The sequence below is a fragment of the Oryctolagus cuniculus genome, chromosome 20, assembly GCF_051225735.1.
Source record: "Oryctolagus cuniculus isolate XC-2025 breed Fujian yellow rabbit chromosome 20, ASM5122573v1, whole genome shotgun sequence".
Classification (NCBI taxonomy): domain Eukaryota; kingdom Metazoa; phylum Chordata; class Mammalia; order Lagomorpha; family Leporidae; genus Oryctolagus; species Oryctolagus cuniculus.
The window spans coordinates 19,439,237-19,455,707 of NC_142886.1; the positions used below are offsets into that span (position 1 = coordinate 19,439,237).

Consider the following 16,471-nt stretch of genomic DNA (forward strand, 5'->3'; position numbering starts at 1 on the left):
GGAGACCCTGAGAAAGCTCCTGGCTCCTGGCTTTGGATCAGCACAGCTTTGGCCATTGTGGCTAACTGGGGAGTGAACCAGCAGATGGAAGACCTCTCTCTCTCTGCTTCTCCTTTTCTCTCTATGTAACTCTGACTTTCAAATAAATAAATAAATCTTAAAGAAAGACACCTGTGTCCCTAATTGGAGTAGTGGGTTTGGGTCCCAGCTAACTACATCTTCTTATGAATGCAGATCCTGGAAAGCCGTGGTGATGACTCCAGTAATTGGGTTCCTGCTGTCTATGAGAGAGACCTGGATTGAGTTCCTTGTTCCCAGCTTCAACCTACCCCAGCCCTAGACCTTGGAGGCATTTGGAAAGTAAGCCAGGGGAGGGAACTCTGTCTATCTCTCTTGAACAAAAAAATTAAAATAGATAAAATGAAAACTTTTTGAAGAAGATCCATTTACTAAAAAATCAGTTACTAATAAATTGGCATTTGGAAGTGAGGATCTAGATTATTCTGTTTTGATATGATTTTGCTTAATTTAAATTTATGGCTGGCACCGCGGCTCAATAGGCTAATCCTCCACCTGCGGCGCTGGCACACCAGGTTCTAGTCCCGGTCGGGGCACCGGATTCTGTCCTGGTTGCTCCTCACCCAGTCCAACTCTCTGCTGTGGCCCGGGAGTGCAGTGGAGGATGGCCCAAGTCCTTGGGCCCTGCACCCGCATGGGAGACCAGGAGAAGCACCTGGCTCCTGCCTTCGGATCAGCGCGGTGCGCCGGCTGCAGCGGCCACTGGGGGGGTGAACCAATGGAAGGAAGACCTTTCTCTCTCTCTCTCTCTCTCTCTCTCACTGTCCACTCTGCCTGTCAAAAAAAATTTAAATTTGTTTCATTTTTATTTGAAAGGTAGAGAAACAGAGAGACAGAGAGACAGACGGAGAGCTTTCATCATCTGCAGTTGCCTACGCTAGCCAGGGATGGAGCAAGCTAAACCCAGGAACCCACAGTTCAGTTCAGGTCTTCCACAGGGGTAGCAGGGACCAAGTTACTTAAGCCACCATTTGCTACCTCCTAGGTTGCCCATTAGCAGGAAGTTGGATTGAAAGCAGAGTACCCAAGACTTGAACCAGGCACTCTGCTATAGCAGGTGGAGCTGCCACCTGCAGTGCCAGCATCCCATATGGGTGCTGGTTCTAGTCCCGGCAGCTCCACTTCCAATCCAGCTCTCTGCTGTGGCCTGGGAAAGCAGTAGAGGATGGCCCAAGCCCTTGGGCCCCTGCACCCATGTGGGAGACCCAGAAGAAGCTCCTGGCTTTGGATCAGTGTGCACGCTCCGGCCATTGAGGTCAATTGGGGAGTGAACTGGCAGAAGGAAGACACCTCTCTCTCTCTCTCTCTCTCTCTCTCTCTCTCTCTCTGCCTCTCCTTTCTCTGTGTAACTCTGACTTTTAAATAAATAAATAAGTCTTTTTTTTTTAAAGAGTTCTGGGCAGCTATCAGATTGTGGAGGGCAGAGGGTAGGTATTTCTTGGGTGAGGATGGAGACAGAGATGGAGTACAGATATTAACAAATGAAATGATTAGCACATTGTTCACATAAGAGTTTAGAGCAGTTGTTTGGCTTATGGCACAGGAATTATAAGTGGGACACCTCTCGGGGAAATCTTGTTTATATTCTGCATAGAAATGTGAATACGGGGCCGGCGCCGTGGCTCAATAGGCTAATCCTCCACCTTGCGGCGCCGGCACACCGGGTTCTAGTCCCGGTTGGGGCGCCGGATTCTGTCCCGGTTGCCCCTCTTCCAGGCCAGCTCTCTGCTATGGCCAGGGAGTGCAGTGGAGGATGGCCCAGGTGCTTGGGCCCTGCACCCCATGGGAGACCAGGAAAAGCACCTGGCTCCTGGCTCCTGCCAGGATCAGCGCGGTGCGCCGGCTGCAGCGGCGGCCATTGGAGGGTGAACCAGCGGCAAAGGAAGACCTTTCTCTCTCTGTCTCTCTCTCTCACTGTCCACTCTGCCTGTCAAAAAAAAAAAAAAAAAAAAAAAAAAAGAAATGTGAATACGTTTTGCGCTTTGTTTTGCAGAGTGTGGGATTAGTGATATGCTTTCATGAACAGCGGAGCTGAAGATGTCTAGGCAGAACTTAGTGGCTTTGACAGTCACCACCCTTCTGGGTGTGGCTGTGGGGGGATTTGTCCTGTGGAAAGGTATCCAGCACCGAAGGAGTAAGGCAAGCCCTGTGAGGCCGCCGACACCGCGGCGGCAGCAGCAGCAGCAAGAGGAGGAGGAGGAGGAGCAGCAGCAGCAGCCGCAGCCGCAGCCGCAGCCGCAGCAGCAAGTGCCCGGCCGTCCAGAGCCGCCCGCTCCGCCGGAGGACCAGCTGCACTCCAGCTCCCCCAGCGCCTCATGGGAGGAAAGAATCCTCCACGGAAAGGTGGTGATGGTGTCGCAGGAGGCAGAGTGGGACCAAATCGAGCCTTTGCTTAGGAGTGAGTTAGAAGATTTTCCAGTTCTTGGAATCGACTGTGAGTGGGTAAGTTAAAAAGCAAAAGAAAAAAAACGAAAAAAGAAATCTGTTGTGCGTTTCTGACTGGGGCCTTGGAAGGCCCAGTAGAGGATCAGGTGAAGGAGAATTCGCTTGTTCTCAGCTTGCTCACCGCGGATTTTGGCCGAGGGGAAGCTGCTGTACTCAGGTTAGGAGGTGCTTACCGTCGTGGGTTCTGGACTCCGATAGGCCATACGGGTTCCATTTTCCCCGCTTCAAAGTCTGTGAACATGGAAAACTACTTAGCTTTTCAGTTTATGGTGGGTATGTAATGGTACTTACTCCAATGGCTTCTCTTTCTTTTTTTTTTTTTTAAGATTTATTTTTTTATTTTAAAGATTTATTTGACAGAGTTACAGAGAGGTAGACAGAGAGAGAGAGAGAGAGAGAGGTGTTCCATCTGCTGGTTCACTCCCCAAATGGCTGCAATGGCTGGAGTTGAGCCAATCCTAAGCCAGGAGCCAGGAACTTCTTTTGGGTTTCCCATGTGGGTGCAGGGACCCAAGCACTTGGGCCATATCCCACAGCCTTCCAGGCTCAAAACAGAGCAGCCGAGACTCGAACCAGTGCACATATGGGTTGCTGGTGCTGCAGGCTGGGGCTTTCACATGCTGCGCCACAGCGCCAGCCCCATCCAATGGCTTTTCTTAGGATTCAAGTAGAGAATCCCCATAAAAGCTTCAGCACAGGTTTAACATATAGTAAGTGCTCATTAAATGTTAGCTACTGTTAATATTTTTAATAGCATTTTCATAGGAAAATAGAGAAGGTAGTTAAAGAGGTCTGTTTAAATGAGAATTATTGCTTAAATTAGGATTTAAAGAGAGAACAGTTAACATTGAAACACTGTCTACCCTAAAACATATACTATGCTGTTTTGCTTGTATTATTTCATTTAATTTTCATAATAATCCTAGGTAGGAAGAGACTATTGCTTTAGGAAATCAAGGTTCTAAAAGGTTTAGTTATTTTCCCAGGCTATGAACCCGCGTTTGAACCCAGGTCTTTCTAAACTATCCAGTTAGTTTTTCTAATAGCTGTTGCTGTGAGGAGTGATAGCCTAGTAAACCTACTCTTCCATTATTCTGATTCACAGAATGAACTTTAATCTCTTTGAAATATAATACTATTACAAAAATATAAGTAATTCTCAGTTATCTGCTCTTATTAATTCAGCATAGCACCTTGCCAAGGCTCTGAGCATGTGTCTCCTAGCTATCTAAATATAGCCAGGATCCAGGAAGCGTAATCCAGAACGGGTGCCACAAGGCCAATTCACAGGTTAGTAGAGAAGTCTCCAGATGCCGACACATGGTGACCAAGAAGACACCCCAGCTACTGAGGGTGTCTTTTCTATCAGCAATAGTAGTAGTTGCTTAAATGACCTTGGACCATCGAGAAAGGATTGGGTGCTGTAGCCCATTCTATATAAGAAGTTATTATAGGAATATGTATATATTTTAGAATTATTTATACGACATACTTTTAAAAAATATTTATTTCTTTGAAAGGCAGAGTTGCAGAGAGAGAGAAAGAGAGGTCTTCTATCTGCTGGTTCACTCCCCAGATGGCCGCAATGGCCAGAGCTCTGCTGGTCTGAACCCAGGAGCTAGGGGTTTCTCCTGGGTCTCCCGTGTGGGTGGCATGGGGCCCAGGGACTTGGGCATCCTCTGCTACTTTCCCAGGCACATTGGTAGGGAGCTAGATCAGGGGTGGAGCAGCCAGGACTCTACTGGTACCCATATGGGATGCCAGCATCACAGGAGGCAGCCTTGCATGCTGTGGCACAGCTGGCCCCGCTAAATTCATCTTGATCATTTCTCTAGAGGATTTAAAAAAAAAAAATCTGTATTTGTAATTTTCCTTTTTTGAAATGGCCTTGTCAGATTTTGATTAAAAAGTTATGCTAGCTTCAGATAAGAAGTTCAAAGTGTTCTCCATTTTTATGTTCTCTGGAAGAATTTGTGAAAGCATTGTCATTCCTTTTCCTTTAAATGTTTGGTTAGAATCTACAGGTGAAACCATCTGGAGTTTTCTTTTAAGGGAAGTTTTGAATTATGAATATGATTTCTTTAATAGTTATGGGACTGTTCATATTCTCTATTTCTTCATGTCTCAATTTTTTTTTCTTAATTTTTGAAAGACAAAGCAACAGAGAGAGGGGGGCAGATATAGACATAGACGTAGACATAGAGAGAGTTCTTCCGTCCTCCAGGTCAGGCCAAAGCCAGGAACCTGGAACTCCATCCAGGAGCTCCCACATGGGTGGCAGGGGCCCAACTCTTGGGCCATCTTCTGCTATCTTCCCAGATGCATTAGCAGGGGGCTGGATTGGAAGTAGAGCATTCAGGACCCAAACTGGCCCTTCAGTGTGGAGTATTGGTATCACAAGTGGTGGCTTAACCTGTTGCACCACAGTTAACCTTTTGTGCCACAATACCAGCCCCTGTGTTTCTATTTTGATAAATTATATTTTTTACCCAAACCTTCATCCAGATTTTAAAATTATTGACATAAATGTATTTATGATCTCCTGTGTCATTTTTTTTTCTTATTTGATAGGTGTATAGGGATGATTCCTGTTTCATTCCTGACTTGGCTTACTTGTGTTTTTCTCTTTCTTGATTATCCTACCGTGAGAGAGAGACAGAGATCATCCATCTGTTGCTTCACTCCCAATGCCCATAACAGCTAGGGTTGGGCTCGGTCGAAGCCAGAAGCCCAGAATTCAGTCCGGGGCTCCCACATGGGCGGCAGGAGAGTGCATTGGACGAATTTGGAATCTGCAGCAGAGCTGAGACTCAGACCCAGGCACTCTGATACGGGGTGTGAGTGTTCTCAGCAGCAGTCTAAACACTGCACCAGAAGCCGGTGCCGCAGCTCAATAGGTTAATCCTCCGCCTTATGGCGCCGGCACACTGGGTTCTAGTCCCGGTCGGGGCGCCAGATTCTATCCAGGTTGCCCCTCTTCCAGGCCAGCTCTCTGCTATGGCCCAGGAGTGCAGTGGAGGATGGCCCAAGTGCTTGGGCCCTGCACCCCATGGTAGACCAGGATAAGTACCTGGCTCCTGCCATCGGATCAGCGGGGTGCACAGGCTGCAGCACACCAGCCGCGGTGGCCATTGGAGGGTGAACCAATGGCAAAAGGAAGACCTTTCCCTCTGTCTCTCTCTCTCACTATCCACTCTGCCTGTCAAAAAATAAATAAATAAGTAAATAAATAAATAAAAACAACACTGTACCAAATGCCTGCCCAAGGGTTTTCTTTCCTTTCCTTTTCTTTTTTTTTTTTTTAAAGATATATTTATTTAAGGCCGGCGCCGTGGCTCACTAGGCTAATCCTCCGCCTTGCGGCGCAGGCACACCGGGTTCTAGTCCTGGTCGGGGTGCCGGATTCTGTCCCGGTTGCCCCTCTTCCAGGCCAGCTCTCTGCTGTGGCCAGGGAGTGCAGTGGAGGATGGCCCAAGTCCTTGGGCCCTGCACCCCATGGGAGACCAGGATAAGTACCTGGCTCCTGCCATCGGATCGGTGCGGTGCGCCGGCCGCAGTGCGCCAGCCACGGTGTCCATTGGAGGGTGAACCAATGGCAAAAGGAAGACCTTTCTCTCTGTCTCTCTCTCTCTCACTGTGTACTCTGCCTGTCAAAAAAAAAAAAAAAGATATATTTATTTATTTGAAAGGCAGAGTTACACAGAGAGGGAAGGAGAGGCAGAAAGAGAGAGGTCTTCCATCCGGTGGTTCACTCCACAATTGGAGGCAATGGCCAGAGCTGCGCCAATCCGAAGCCAGGAGCCTGGAGTTTCCTCCAGGTCCCCCACACTATGCAGGGGCCCAAGGACTCGGGCCATCTTCTGCTGCCTTCCCAGGCCATAGCAGAGAGCTGGATGGGAAGTGGAGCAGCCGGGACTTGAACCAGCACCCATATGGGATGCCGGCACTGCAGGCCCTACCTGCTATGCCACAGCGCTGGCCCCCAAGAGTTTTCTTGTTTTCTAACCCCATGGACACTCATTTCAGCTTATTATTCCAGCTCTCGAAAGCATTTGCACAGTTCCTGCACGGAGCAGTCTCTTCTCTTTCATGTCCTCACCCTCTCCCATCTCCTGTGTTACTGTCTTTTTCTCTTCTTCCATTTCTGAGCCCCTTTCTAACTGACATCTAAATATGGACGTTGCTTAGGTGTGGTCTCTGCTGTAGCCATCCCTGGAACTGCAAACTCCAGACGGGTAATGTAAATGATGTAAAGGGAGTGTATTTTTGGATGCATAAAAATATTCTATAATTCATAAAGAAATATGTTCCATCTCATTTTTTCTTTGAACAAACGAAGTACCCAGGATTTGTCTTTCATTTCCCTTGTTTTGTGGATCCTCAGAAATATTTCTTTGTATTGGAAAAAATACCAGTGTACAAATAGGCGATAAGTGGAAGATGACAGTTGGCCTTGGTGTTGAAAAGGCATTAGGGTGAATCAGAATTCATGCCTCATACAAATGAGGAAGCTGCTATACAGTTAAAGCCAAGTGTTGCCAAATTATCTAGCTCTTTAAAGAGGAACTTGGAATATAGCTTTTAAAAAATGTGAATTCTACTAATTAAAAATTCTGGCACAAGTTTTTAAATATAACAAAAACATATCTATGGGTCAACAGATGGGCCCGTGGGCCACTAATTTATGTCTTCTAATCTCCATTCTTTCCCTGTGAGCTCATCTACTTGTATAGCTTTAAATATCATTGCTGTGCTGACAACTTTCAAAATTAGAATGCCAGCCTTTTCTATCCACCTGCTTACTTGACATCTCCCCTGGAATGCCTGACATTCATCTCAGACTTAACATTGTTCCTAAGAGAACTCTCGATTCTTCTTCCCAAACCTGTGTTAGCCTTAGCTTCCCCACCTTTAAGATTGAAATCAGGGATCTAGCCTCTTCCCTAAAGGCTGTCTGGCCCCACAGTGATATGATTGAAGGTCGTTTCTTCAGTGCCATACTGTAGGAAATTCCAAGAAGTGATTACATAGAGCAGGAGGTAACTCCGCATGCTCCTGATGGAGGTGCAGGTTCCATGTCTTCCTGAGTTTCCCAAGGTGATGTACCTCTGAGGGCAAGCCGCCTGGTAAGATGAGGGCTCGGCCGTGTTTCAGAGATGGTACTGCTTCCTCCTGAGGAGGTTGGGTGGAGAGGTTCAGTAGCTTTCAGGCCCCCTACCTCCTGCCTGATCTTTTCTGGAGAGTGGCTGCACATGTCCCTGCCTCACAGGTGCAAGGGACTGGTACAGTGAAGACTGAGCAGGGTCACGCTGCGTTCTCCAGGGGCATTCTGCAGGCTCGGGCTTCAGGCCTGCCTGACGTGCACTCTTTTGTCTCCATTGTTATCCCTTCCCTTCCCATTTTTAAAGAAAGATTTATTCATTTATTTGAAAGACAGAATGACAGAGGGAGAGGGAGAGACAGGCAAGAGTGAGATCTTCCATCTTCTGGTTCATGTCCGCAACAGCCTGGGGTGAGCCAGGAGTGAGGAGCTCCATCCACGTCTCAAAGATGGATGCCAGGGGCCCGAGTACTTGGACCGTCATCTGCTGCCCCCAGTTGGATCAGAGTGGAGCAGCCAGAACGTGAACCAGGCAGTCCAGTATGGATGTGGGCGTCCCAAGCAGTGCCGTAACCCTTCCCATTAGGAATTATTACTGGTGCTAGCTCCAAAGTAGATTTGAATTAAGCTACTTCTGTGTGTCTCCTCTGCTTTCTCCTTAGCTCAAGCTTCACAGTGTCTCTTACCTGTACTGCTGTAATTGCCTCTGGATGGCCTCCCTGCTTTGACTTTTCCATGCTGTGAAAAAAGTGATCTCTTAAAAATGCAAATCAGGGGGCTAGCACTGTGGCACAGCAGGTTAATCCTCTGCCTGCAGCACCGGCATCCCATATGGGTGCCAGTTCTAGTCCTGGCTGCTCTTCTTCCGATCCAGCCCTCTGCTATGGCCTGGGAAGGCAGTAGAAGATGACCCAAGTCCTTGGGCCCCTGCACTCACGTGGGAGACCCAGAAGAAGCTCCTGGCTCCTGGCTTCGGATTGGCTTAGCTCCGGCCATTACAGCCAGAGTGAACCAGAAGATGGGAGACCTTTCTCTCTCTCCCTTTCACTGTAACTCTACCTCTCAAATAAAAAAAAAAAATGCAAATCAGATCATATCAGTCCTTTGCTTAACACCCTTCCATTGCTTAGAAAAAAATGCAGATGTTTTAATTACATGCTCTCTTTTAAAGAGGTCTTTATTTGAAAGACAGAGTTCACAGAGAGAGGGAGACCCAGAGAGAGATCTTCCATTTGTTGATTCACTCCCAAAATGGCCACAATGGCTGGGACTGGGCCAGGCTGAAGCCAGGAGCCTGGAACTGCATCTGGGTTTCTCACATGGGTGGAAGAGCCCAAGCACTTGGGCCATCTTTCATTGCTTTCCCAGGTGCATTAGGGAACTGGACCAGAGGTAGAGCTGCCTGGACTTGAACTGGCACCCATATGAGATGCCCACTTCACAGATGGCTTAACCCACTGTGCCACAAGGCCAGCCCCTAGTTAGATGCTCTGGCCTTTCTCTGCATCTATGATTTTGACTCCTACTCTCTTCCTGTCCTGCTTTTTTCACTCAACAGTCGCACTGGGCCTTCATTCTGTCACTTATACAGGGCAAACTCATTCTTGTCTCAAAACTATGGTTTAAATTTAACTGATACATAAACTCCCCAAACTAGGGTTGCTCATTAATTAACCTGTTCCAGCCCAGAAGATGCTCCCACATCATTCTTTACTCTCTGCTGCCATCGTGGGGTCATTTGGAAAACCATAGGCCTTCCCAGAAACTTAGCAGCTCTGAATTTTAAGAATACCAAAGGGCCGGCCTGGGCAGGACGGCCCAAGTGCTTGGGTCCTTGCACCAGCATGGGAGACCTAGAAAAAGCTCCTGGCCCCTGTCTTCGGCTTGGCCCATCCCTAGCTGTTGTGGTCAGCTGGGGAGTGAACCAATGGATTGAAAATACCTCTTTCTGCCTGTGCCTTTCAAATAAAAAAACAAAAACAAAAAATACCACTGGCCTGCAGGAAGGAGGGTCTCTTACCAAAATGTTCCTTAAGTGAACATGGAAGAGAGTGTTGGGAAATTTATCTAGAATGATTTATGGTATCATTCATTTAAAACCGTACTTTCTTAAATACTTAATAATGTAAACATGTTGGTACAGCACGGCACACATGGAATTTCTAAATGAACATACGCGTGCAGTTATGCATCACTTAACAGGGTTACGATCTGAGACATGCACAGGGAGTTTTGGCATTGTGCACATGTCCTAAGGTATATTTACATACACCTCGATGGTATCGCTCAGTCACGTGACATGGCTTCTCGATCAGTCAAGAGATGAGGTAAACAAGAGCTGTGTGAGGCTGCCGCTGGCAAAACACGACACACTGATCCACAGCAAACACTTTCTATAAGGAGAAGGATTACACTCTAAATAGTGATAAAAGTCTAGTAAATACGTAAGCCAGTAATGTAGTAATTTACTGTCATTATGTACCGTATGTAATTGTATTGTTATACTTTAAATTTTTTTTAAAGATTTATTTGTTTATTTGACAAGCAGAGAAGAGAGAGAGGAAAATCTCTTCTATCTTGGTTCAGTCCCCAAATGGCTGCAATAGCCAGGGTGGTCCAGAACAAAGCCAGGAGCCTAGAACTCTATACAGGTCTACTGCATGAGCGGCAGGGGCCCAGATACCTGGGCCATCTCCCACTGCTTTTCCAGACACATTAGTAGGGAGCTGGGCCAGAAGAGGAGCAGCCAGGACTTACAAAGGTGCTGTGATGCAGAATGCTGGCATCACAGGCAGTGGCTTGACTTGCTGTGGCATAGTGTTGGCCCCTCTATGTTTATTTTAAAATTCCACATAATTGTACTTATTTATGGGATGCAGTGTGGTATTTTAGTACTAGAGGACAGTTTGTAATGATTAGGTCAACATAAGTGGCATATCCATCACCTCAGTTGTCTTTCTTGTGTTGTGTGTACTCTACAACTGTGCTGTGGTAGCACAATCCTATGATATCAGCAGGCAACAGGAAGTTTTCAGCTCCACTATAGTCTTTTGGGACCACCAATGACTGAAATGTTTACACATGACTATATATTGTATATGTCTCAAACATTTTTATATGGGTTAATTAATAAAAACAAAAAAACACAACCAACCAGAAAGGGACGCAGTAGTTAAGATGCAGCTTAGAGTCCTGTGTCGTGTGTTGAAGGCTTGGGGTCAAGTCCTGGCCCTGGCGAAGCCCAGCTTCTGCTCATGTGCACTCTGGGAGGCGGCAGGTGGCTTAAATACTTGGTTTCCTGCCACCCACACGGGAGACACGGATTGAATTCTGGCTGATCTGACCCAACCCTCGCTGTTGTAGGCATTTGAGGAGTGAACCATCGAATTGAAGATCTTTGTCTCTGTTCTCTCAAGTAAAATGGGAAAAAAGGGGCTGGCATTGTGGTGTAGCAGGTCGAGCTGCTGTCTGTGATGCTGGCTTCCCAAAAGGGCACCAGTTCGTGTTCTGACTGCTACACTTTTGATCCAGCTCCCTGCTAATGGGCTGGATGGACAGCAGAGGATGGCCCAAGTGATTGGGCCTCTGCTACCCGTGTAAAGAGCTGGATGAAACTCCTAGCTCCTGACTGTGGCCTTGCCCAGTCCTGGCTGTTGTAGCCGAAGGGGAGTAAAGCAGCAGATGGAAGATCTCTCGCTCTGTCTCTCCCTCTCTTGCTGTAACTCTTTCAAATAAGTAAATAAATCTTAAAAAAATAAATAAAATGTAAAAAAACCTTGTATTTAAAAGGAAAATAATTATATTTAAAAATTTTTAAGAACACTTGCCTTAAAAAAATTAGATACCAGTATTAAATAATGCTAATGAAATTAAAATGTGTCATTTTATCCTAGTAAATAAAACAGTGAGAGGTTCCATTGTTTTCTATGAATATTAAATGATGTCAAGGCAAAAGATGTAAGAAAACGAAATGATGAGAAATAAGATGACATCTAATTTTTTAAGCCAAATTGACTCTCCTAGGCATGTTATTTTTTTTTTAAAGATTTATTTATTTGACAGGCAGATTTACAGAGAGAGAGAGAGGTTTTTCATCTGCTGGCTCACTCCCCAAATGGCTGCAGTGAACAGAGCTGAGCCAATCTGAAGCCAGGATCCAGGAGTTTCTTCTGGGTCTCCCAAGTGGGTGCAGGGGCCCAACCACTTGGGTCATCTTCCACTTCTTCCCCAGGCTGTCAGCATGGAGCTGGAACAGAATTGGAGCAGCTGGGACTCAAACCAGTGCCCATAGGGGATGCTGGTGTTGCAGGCAGAAGTTAACCTAGTATGCCACAGTGGCAGCCCCTAAGTCAAACTTTGAAAATGAGGTCCCAGGTTATCCTAATACACAGTTCTCCACTCACTAGCATGTATTGAAAATTTTAGGTTTAATGCTGTTCTGTGCATATTTCTAATCCAGTTCATTTGAACTAATACAATAAAATTTGTAAATGAAGGCTAATTTCTAATTCCAGTGAAACCTCAAATATGCAAGTTGCAGGTTAATTTTTACCTTAGAGCTTCTATAACATTCTGAAATGGTTGCATAGCACACATTCAGTGTGGTTGGAATATTATTCTTCCAATGGATTCCTAGTGAAAAAACCGTGATTATAATATTCTGGACCTTTTTTAAAATTTTACTTGTTATTTTACTTATTTTTTTATTTTTATTTTCATTTTATTAGAAAGGTAGAGACAGAGAGAGAAGGAGAAACAGAGACAGCAATCTTTCATCCACTGTCACTCCCCAGATGCCTGCAAAAGCTAGGGCTGGACTAGGCTAAGTCCCAGGACTGAAGCTGGGTCTCCCATATGGGTGGCAGAGACCCAAGTGCTTGAGCCATCATCTGCTGTCTCCAAAGGTACACATTGTCAGGAAGCTGGATCAGAAATGGAAAAGCCGAGACTCAAGCCAGGTACTCCCGTGTGGGATGTGGGCTCCCCAAGCTGTGATTAATTGCTGCGCCAAACACCGGCCCGAATATGGTAGATCTTAAGCACGGTCCAAAAACACTATTAAAAAGACAACTCTGGCCAGCGCTGTGGTGCAGCGGGTTAATGCCCTTGCTTGCAGTGCCGGCATCCCACATAGGCGCCAGTTCGAGTCCTAGCTGCTCCACTTCCCACCCAGCTCTCTGCTGAGGCCTGGGAAAGCAGTAGAAGATGGCCCAAGTCCTTGGGCCCCTGCACCCACTTGGGAGACCTGGAAGAAGCTCTTGGCTCCTGGCTTCGGATCGGCACAGCTCCGGCTGTTGCGGCCTATTGGGGAGTGAACCATCGGATGGAAGACCTCTCTTTGTCTCTGCCTCTCCTCTCTCTTTGTAACTCTGATTTTCAAATAAATAAATAAATCTTAAAAAAAAAAAAAAAAAAGAAAAAGCCCTTCTAAGTGGCTTAACTATTAAAAAAAAAAAAAGACAACTCTGCCTGTCTGTCATCCCTCCCTCCATCCATCCATCCATGTATGCATACATCTAGGTATTTATTTAATGTATTTTAGACACTGGGACCTGAATGTAAGTCCTGGGTTTCTCACTTTGTTTGGTCAAACTGCTTCACCTACAGACCTCAAGTTTCCTCTCCTGAAAACAGAGAAGGATTGGAGTTTATTGGTTGCTTAACCTAGGTTCTGTGGATATCTTTGTGGGCTCTTTAATCCCTTGAACGTGTGTGTGTGAATTTGGTATGTAAATTTTTCTAGTGATAACCTCTTTAGCTTTCAGCATTTTCTCAGACTTACCTACGACCCCCAAAAGATCGAACCTTGGTCTAAATGAATGGTTAATATATAAAGCTGTTTTTGTCTCATAAGATATAAAGGTCCTAATGTAGGCTTAATATACATTGTTTTCATAAGAACCATTTGGAGCTAGAAAATGTTAAGAAAGCACTTTATTGTACCAAGATTTATTATATTGTCAGATTCCACTTATTTACAATATTGTATTTCCTATCTGTTTTTCTTTTCCCTTTTTTTTTTTTTTTTTTAGATTTATTTATATTTTTGAAAGGCAGAGTTAGAGAGAGAGAGATCTTCCATCTGCTGGTTCACTCCCCAAGTGGCCACAATGGCTTGGGCTGGGCCAGGCCAAAGCCAAGAGACAGGAGCTTCTTCTGGGCCTCCCACGTAGCTTCAGGAGCCCAAGTACTCGAGCCATCCTCCTCTGCTTTCCCAGGCACATTAGCAGGGAGCTGGATCGGAAGTGGAGCAACCAGGAGTCAAACTGGTGCCCCTTTGGAATGCCAGCACTGTAGGCAGCTACTTTACCTGCTACACAACAGCACCAGCCTCTCCTACCTGTTTTTCAAAATTGGCTCTGGAGGCATGTGCATCACAGTCTGCGTAATGAAGAGTCATGTATCATTATCATTGGGCACACTACTTACCCTTTTTTTTTTTCTTAGTCTTTTAAATCCAGTATGTTTTGTGTAACTGCCGGTGTGTCTCTATGCTCCTCTGTGTCAGCTGGTCACTATTTGTGCAGTGCTCCTATTTCAGGCGCTGGAGTCTGTGCCCTCTGGAACCTTGGCCTAGGCTTCTCCTTACAAAGTCGATTGCACTTGTTAGTAGGGGAATTTCATTAGATTTAGCCCCAAATCGGCCAGGTGCTGCCTTTGGGAAGTTAGTTGTGCCTCGTAGGCCTTTCTGTGACAGTTTCAGGGTATGCTTACAGTGGCCCTGGGATGTACACCTGGTTCTTCTTCTTGTGTTGCAGGTGAATTGTGAAGGCAAAGCCAGCCCTCTGTCACTCCTACAAATGGCCTCTACAAGTGGCTTTTGTGTCTTGATTCGCTTGCCCAAGCTGACCTACGGAGGGAGAGTGCTACCAAGAACGTTACTGGACATCTTGGCAGATGGCACCATTTTAAAAGTTGGCGTGGGCTGTTCGGAAGATGCCAGCAAGCTTCTGCAGGACTATGGCCTCGCTGTCAGGGGCTGTCTGGACCTCCGGTACCTGGCTGTGCGCCAGAGGTGCGGTTTGTATGTGTGCTGGACCCTGTCGTGGCGGGCAACTCTCCGAGCAAGATCTGTAGATTACTGGGGATCTGTAATGGAACATTTGGGTCTTCACCAACTGGAGGCTTCTGAGATGACCGTTTAATTTATGAGGACATGTTGCAACTGCTGAGAAAACTTTAGTTACCTACAGTCTTTTTAGATGAATCATTAATAAGTTATCTCTGTAAGCTACAGGTTGTAAACAGATGGCCCCACTAGCTAAATTAGGGCTACAGATGTCCTTTAGTTTTATTTCCCTCACATGGTGACTTGTTTTTTAAATTTTTAAGTTCAGAATATTTAATGTAAAAAAAATCTGTATTTCTGGCTTCTGTTGAAAATGTAGAGGATCTAATTATACCAGGTCCATAGTTCCAGATGGCTGGGTAGTGGCTATCCCTTTTAGATGAACATACTCTATTCAGTTTGCCAGAGTCCTCACCGCCCCCTCTTGTAACCCTGACTCATCCTGATAAGCATTTAAGTTTGCCAACCTTGCTTTCGGCCAGAAGTGATTGTAGACCTAGGCCTTGTCTGGGGGGAAAAGAGATTTCTCTTTTCTTTAGAATCCCATCCCTATGGAAATTCTACTTCAACTTTTAAAAAGAGAGTCTCGATTACATCTTCATGTATATGTGCAGCTCCTCATTGCTAGCAGTATAGACTAACACAGCCTGTCACCTGCATCAGATGACAGACCCTAGAATCTGATAAGCTAAGAGGAGGCCTGAATGACATCTGTGCCTATCACAATATTTTAGTAGAAAATGAAATTTAGTTTGTTAGTTTCACCAATATAAATAAGGCTCTTATAAGTGAAGTATAGACTTTTTGGAGACAGGCATTTTGTTTGCTGATTAAGATTCTGTCTGAGACGCTTGTAACCCAAATCAGAGCTCCTGGTTTCAAGTCCCAGTTCCAGCTTCCTGCTAATGTGCACCCTGGGAGGCAGCAGGTGGCGGCTCAGGTTGGGTTCCTGCCGACGACACGGGAGACCCTGCTGGAGTTCCAGGCTCCCGGTTTCAGTCTATCCTAGCCCTAGCTGTTGTGGGCGTTTGAGGAATGAACCAGTAGATAGGAAATCTCTCTGTCTTGCTCTCAGGAAAAAAAAAGTTGAAGTTAATCTCACTTATACATAAAAAATATTTTAAATGATACTTAAAATATCGCTTTACGGGGTGGGCATTGTGGCACAGCACAGGTTGCACTACTGCCTCAGATGCACACATCTGATATTGGAGTGTGTGGGATGGAGTCTGGCCTCTGCTTCCAGTAGGGCTTCCTGCTGGCGTACCTGGGAGGCAGCAGATGATGGCCTAAATACTTGGGCTCCTGCCACCAGTGTTGGAGACCTGGATGGAGTTCCTGGCTCCTGGCTGTGGCCTGGTCCAGCCCTGTCTGTTGTTGCAGGCATCTGGGGACTCAACCAGAGGATGGAAGATTTCTATCTCTCCCTCTCTCTTTGTCACTCTTCTTTTCAAATAAATAAATGAATAAGTCTTTAAAACATACACTGCTTTAAAAAATGAACACTATAGAAGCATTGGACTAGCACCCCTCCTTCCCACAGCACTGCCTTCCCTGATGCCCACCGTCACTCTGTGCTGTTATGGCTGCGTGTGCAGAGGCTGAAAGCTGATGGGAGCAGGCTGTGTGGGTGGCAGTCCCTGCGCAGCCACTGGCCAGCCGTGTGACCTTTGCAAGGCACAAAGCCTTTCTGTCTCTCAGTTTCTTTGTACAGTAGAGATGATGTTCCGACCTCACAGGGTTAGTGTGAAGATTAAATGAGTCCAGGCATATTGAGC

General features: G+C 46.1%; 1 protein-coding gene across 5 annotated transcripts in view; it reads left to right on the forward strand.

Annotated features, from left to right (window-relative positions):
* Nucleotides 1-16,471, forward strand: part of EXD2 (exonuclease 3'-5' domain containing 2) — a 50,799-nt gene that overhangs the window by 16,236 nt on the left and 18,092 nt on the right. For 2 of the 5 annotated variants that reach the window (XM_008271822.5, XM_051826330.3), the window contains exons 2-4: nucleotides 235-360; nucleotides 2,072-2,520; nucleotides 14,383-14,639. In XM_008271822.5, the coding sequence (XP_008270044.4) occupies nucleotides 2,116-2,520; nucleotides 14,383-14,639 (662 nt within the window). In that variant the 5' untranslated portion in view covers nucleotides 235-360; nucleotides 2,072-2,115. Of the gene's footprint in view, nucleotides 1-230; nucleotides 361-2,071; nucleotides 2,521-14,382; nucleotides 14,640-16,471 lie in introns of those variants that run through there. The other 3 variants (XM_002719541.6, XM_089322173.1, XM_008271823.5) reach the window with 3 other exon arrangements.